This window comes from Dreissena polymorpha, chromosome 9 (assembly GCF_020536995.1).
Source record: "Dreissena polymorpha isolate Duluth1 chromosome 9, UMN_Dpol_1.0, whole genome shotgun sequence".
Lineage (NCBI taxonomy): Eukaryota > Metazoa > Mollusca > Bivalvia > Myida > Dreissenidae > Dreissena > Dreissena polymorpha.
The window spans coordinates 29,056,105-29,062,104 of NC_068363.1; the positions used below are offsets into that span (position 1 = coordinate 29,056,105).

The window sequence follows — 6,000 nt, forward strand, 5'->3', positions numbered from 1 at the left end:
ATGTGAGACTGTGACGATGGTATCACTACATAGCTTGTCAGACTGTTACAATTATACCAGTACATGGCATGCTAGACTGTGACAATAGTACCAGTATGTAGCATGTGAGACTGTTACAATGGTACCAGAACGTAGCATCTGGGACTGTGGCAATGGTACCAGTGCGTAGAATGTCAGACTGTGACAATGGTACCAGTAAGAAGCTTGTCATACTGTGACAATTATACCGGTATGTAGCATGTGAGACTGTGACAATGGTACCATGCCGTGTGTAGCATCTGAGACCGTGAGAAAGGTACCAGTACATAGCATGTCAGACTGTTACAATTATACCTGTACCTAGCATGTCAGATGGGGACAATGGTACCAGTATATAAAATGTCAGACTAAGACAATTGTACCAGTAAATAGCATGTCAGACTGAGACAATAATACCAGTACGTAGCAATTTAGACTGAGACAATGGTACCAGCGTGTAGCATGTCAGACTGAGACAATTATAATAATGATGCTCAAAAGGTAGGAAAAAGATCAATCACATTTTGTTCTAGTTTCTGTCTTATCATTTTTCTTATATCACAATTATATTTCAATAGTTTGTATTTGAATTCAGAAAGAGGATTAAAGTTTATTATTTTTTTAATTAAAATAAGCTGATAAGATAAACTTGTTTTGACTTGAACTCTGTTGAATTTTAATAATTACAATACAAATATTAAATGATTTAAGAAAGATGTAAAGGTAGTTATGTATGTTCTTGAGAATAAAAAAAATTAAAACAACCTTTAGAATGTCAAGGCCCACATGGCAAGCAAATCAAACAGTGATGTCAGAATTATGATGTCATAAACTGAAGATGAAAAGATGAGTTACTTCCGTTCCAACATTGTACACAATGTATTTTTTTGTGCTCAAAGGTTGTAACTTGAGATACAACTGTTTTGCATAACAAAAAGTATCCAAAATTAGATACAACCATAAGCCAAATACATGTTTTCATGGGTAAATTTTAAGAATATAATCTTTATATCTATTTAAGATGTGTAAAGTAAAAAAACAACTTGAAAAATGAAAAAATATGATTTTTGGTAAAAATGTGAGTTACAACCGTTTTGCGCTAAGCCCACGTTTCCAGCACAACAAAGAATGGCCACACTTAATTTTAAAAGAATCAAGAGATTGAACTTTTTGTACAGTTGACCCCTTTTGTCATGGCAATTTCGCAAACAAGGGAAAGAACTTTGCTCTTTATAAGGTACTTCTTAAGGATAAATGTATAAATATTTAGTCTACCGAAAGTTTGTTAGACAAAGCAAATTAAATCTTCTTTATGAATTTCTTCAAATGTTCTCTATAAGGTCCGCGCAATCACCAGACTTCTGTTTAGAGATTATTCAAACATAGCAACTAAGTTTTACGCTACGTTCGGGTTATAGAAACGCACTTACGCATTCAGAAAAGCGTACGTAATTTTATACGTACGTACATTTTCGTCCGTAAAGTTACGCATTGTACCAGAAACGGCCCCCGGTGTTATAAAGATTGCGCTAAAATAAGGCGTCTATAGCGTAAAAACTCTTTCAATCAAATATGCATTTGGGAACTAATTATATTTCCCCTGCTTTTCAACGCACCAGAACGATGTTCTCAATCCGTCTAGCTATCATAACATATCATTATCAGAGCAAATTTCATGATGATGACGGTGTTATTACGAAAATGACCCTAGAGTGTTTAAAAAGGTTTCGTAATGGCTATATACGGAAAACTTCCTAGCCACATGGAGGCCGTTTTTTCTGAACGGATTGAACTATTTTTTATCTCAGCTGAGAAATCATTTAAACAAATAGTATTACCAACTTGCGCGAAGATTCGACTAAACTTGTACCAGAGATCGTTAAACCGGTTTCCTAACAGCCATATAAAGAAAACTACCCGCCCATTGGCGGCCAAGATTTTCAACGGACCAGAGTCATTTTAGAATTCGGCAAAGGTATCATGACATCACAGGGGTTTTTTTTACTAAGAAAGTGACGCCGATAATCGGCGTCTTCCCCAACCAGAATTGTTCACCTAAAACTACCATTCCCCCTCCAAAAATATAATTTGTCACCAAAATATAATATTTTACCCTCAAAGAAATGTTTTTTTCTTTCTTTTGGGAAGTCGACACTTATCCTATTTGTACCATGTACAACGATCTCGCTCTCTCTCTCTCCCGACGAACACTCAAATCTGGGAATCCCAGTGATTCTTTATATAGCTCTTAAATTACGTCATGGAAACCGGGCAACTAATCGTATTAATCATGTGACTATTTTACTGGATTCCGGTCTTGCGCGAGAAGGGTGATTCGTCAATTAATTACCGGAAACCAGTCGAGTTTTCATCCGGGTTATGTGAAAGCTAAGATGGGTATAAACGTTAAAACAGAAAAAAAGTCTCACAATTGGCGTTCATACATGAACAAAATAAAACGTTCGGACTCGGAAAATATTATTTGCGTTGACGCATTTTTTAAGAATGAATCATCAAAAACCGTTGAAACACAGCAGGATTCGGAGGTACAACATCGATTAATACTGTCGGATTATTGTGAAAGTGAAAAGAGACAATCGGCAGCTGCCGCACCTTTCCCTTCCAATACTGTAGCAGATCTAGATCGTCAACCCATTCATCATGAAATTGAAAGCACAATATTGAAATCGTTCCCCGGCCCCAGTTGAAAACATTTCCCATTATTAGATCTACCCCTGCAACTTTATTTAGGACTTTGACTTTAATATCATACTTGTTCATGTGTTTAAGAACAAAAAGGTCAGAGACATGTCTCTTTTTCTAAAAAAACCCTGAAGTCTGTAGGCGAGTTATAGACATTGAAATGAACAGTTTTTATTTTTTCCCCAAATATGTCTTTTTTGCGCTCGATTTTCCCCTTTTACCCAGCGTCCAGCGTCTTCCCCTTTTTCTAAAAAAAAACCCTGCATCAAATTTGTTTACCAAGTGTCATGAATGCATTGAAATTGTATCATCTAGAATTTAAACACGCGTTCATTATATCCGTAAAAGGAAACCGGCACAATTCACCGGCGGCCAAGTTTATCAACGAATCGAAACAATTTCAAACTTTGCCGAGTTATCATAAGAAGTTATTCTGATTGCTTTTTATGAAGATTTGACTAAACATTTGAATTCTAGACAATTGACAAGGTTTTACTATAGCCATGAAAGGAAGACTGGCGGCTATGTTTTTTAACAGACCAGAACCATTTGCAAACTTGGCCGAGACATCAAATAATCAAATGTTCTGAGTAAGTTCAAAAAGATTGGACTTAAAATGTGACTTCAAAAGGTAAGCAAAATTTTACAATAGCCATATAATGAAACTGCCCCTAGCTGCATTGTTTTTCCATCAGACAAGCACCATTTTGCAATACAGGAACGAGGTTTACAGTGGTTTAAACACGGTTTGGACGGAATGTAAACACACCGTTAACACCTTCACTTTGCAAATAGCTCAAGTTAATCGAATACATTTGCAAAAATCCAGAGTTCATAAAAATAATTTGTGCATTTTGTGCTGATATCTAAGGATAAAAGTATAAATCCTTGAATACGTCTGAAATCGGTGTCTAAATGTCACGTTGCGTGCATCATAACCATGTACATACATGCGGTACACTTCACATATTTGGCAATTTTGGACTATTTTTTTAAGCTTTGTTTAAAACTGTACCGGTGAGCTTAAATCCATAAACGTTTAATTTTGTGTGATCCCAACAAAGTCACGCGATCTTGCACACTGTATCATAACAACACATATTCCGACCAAGTGTCATTATCGTTTGACTAAAAGTGTGATATATAAAGTGTTAACATGGTTGTAATATAATCGTATAACGAAAAATGCACCGCGGCATAATTGTTTAACAAACGAATAAGTTTAAAACTGAACAGAAATGTTATTAAAACTAATGTTTTGACAAATTTTCATAAAGAATGAATATTAATGCGACTTATATAATGTAAATAAAATTGTTCTTTAATTTTACAGAGTAGTCTAGTGACCTGAAAAGGCATAGTTTTGGATTCAGTCGATACAACATTGTAAAAAATTAGTGTGCTTAGGTAAAAGAAACACAAATATACCTGAGGCGTTTTAATTTTTTTTCTTCGTAATTTCGTAATCTTATTTTTAGTGAATGTTTGTTCATCACAAACTAAAACTATAATCATTTTAGGTCTGCAAACATAATAAGGTAGCATGCACTAAAATAGTGCACTAAATACTGTGGAAGCATTCATCTAAGCCGGTCATTAACTTGGGAATCATTAATTGTATATTCAAAGTAATTGCTTTCATAAAAATTACCACACAATAGGAAAAACAAATCCGAAACAAAACATTGATATAATTCGAGAAAGAGGATTTGTAATTAAGGTTTACTAGTGTACTATGTATTTTATTGACTGCTATTGGAATACAATAATAGCGTAATGATGCTTAAAATATTTTATTTGTACGATTTTTCTGGTATAAACCTATACGAATCAAAAAGCGCCAGTCTCTCAAATAAAATAAAAGGGAAAACCACATCACTGCGATAAACGAATTGGTTTGTTTCTCTGATATTTTTATGAATGACTGCATGTTCACATATGTTTAAAAATGAATATTTTGTAAGACTTGTGCTGTATAAAATAACTAAAATGCACATTCTTTTTATATATATATCCGCTATATCCACAAAATCGGGATACATTTTATCCGAATGCGATCTATACAAACATATAGCATTACCTTTGCCTTATACATAACGAAAACACATTTGACAAAAGAACCTTATTGTATATTTACCTTTTCCCAATATGCAACGTCCACTTAGCTCTAAACGTCTCAGCTCCAGGCACGAATGAAGGTCAAATGTAATCTGAGATGCACACTCGTCATTTCCAGGTGAAATTCGTGGGTTTTCTAAGGGTTTCCTGTCATCGATGTCAACTCTCAACACAATGGCATTAGCCGCGTTATTTTCCCAAATCTTATGAAGGTCAATGATATTGTTGTTATTGAAGTTGAAGTGACTGAGTTTTAGGGCAATGTCGGAATATCCATTTGCATTAGCTTCTCTCAACCCTGCAAGTACGATTGTATTAAACATTTTGTGACAGTATGAAAGATGGAATGTATCCAAAGCATCGCGTTCATCCATCATGCTTGATAGCTTTTCCGCACATGATACATCCAGTCCACACAGGAATATAAACACCTGTGATATGTCGAGATAGGCTTCCGGGTGACGGTTAAGGTAGACAGAAATACTACCATCAATAAGATTCGTATTGCAGGCGATATGATACGCCGCGAGGAATTCCTGCATGCTCTTGTGGATAAACATAAATGATGACGATGATCGCAGTGTAGAGGCCGTTAGTTTTGCCGATAAAATTCCAGACTTTAGCACAAAGTCCTGTTGTTTTCGCTCATCCATCTTGAATTTCTTCAACTCTGTAATATTAAACACTAGTGAGTTTTCTTTTGCATTTACAAACAACAAATGAAAGGCCATTTCAGCAAGACGATTCAGTTGTTCCAAATTTGGCTGTATGTATTCAGTCCGTATGAAGCACGGAAAGGGGGACTGTTGGAATGTACACGTGTTACTGTTGGCTTTCTTAAAAAGACTTTCCACTAAAAGGGTGTATATTTCACACTTTGAGCCTTTGAGTTCTATTCCCTCTGCATATGAACAAACAATGGCAGAGAGCATCATTGGAGATAACAGTAATTCGCCAAGCTCTTGTTTCTCTATGTACTGCTCAAATGCTGAGTATTTTAATTCAAGCTCATCCTTATCTACCAAGCAGCTCAGGATTATTCTGCTGAACTCAAACGGCTTGTTTATTCCTTCCAGATGCAAGGATGTGTATCTGTCCAAAGGCATAATTTTAACTACAGTCAATTTCCAAGGTCGTGTTGAAAATAACAGCACACATTGG

The 6,000-nt window shown here is 35.5% G+C and overlaps 1 protein-coding gene across 1 annotated transcript in view; it reads right to left on the reverse strand.

Moving 5' to 3' along the window:
• Positions 1-6,000, reverse strand: part of LOC127845932 (uncharacterized) — a 53,807-nt gene that overhangs the window by 15,884 nt on the left and 31,923 nt on the right. The window contains exon 3 of the mRNA XM_052377111.1: positions 4,859-6,000. This exon is cut by the window's right edge and continues 595 nt beyond it. Within this exon, the coding sequence (XP_052233071.1) occupies positions 4,859-6,000 (1,142 nt within the window). The remainder of the gene's footprint in view (positions 1-4,858) is intronic.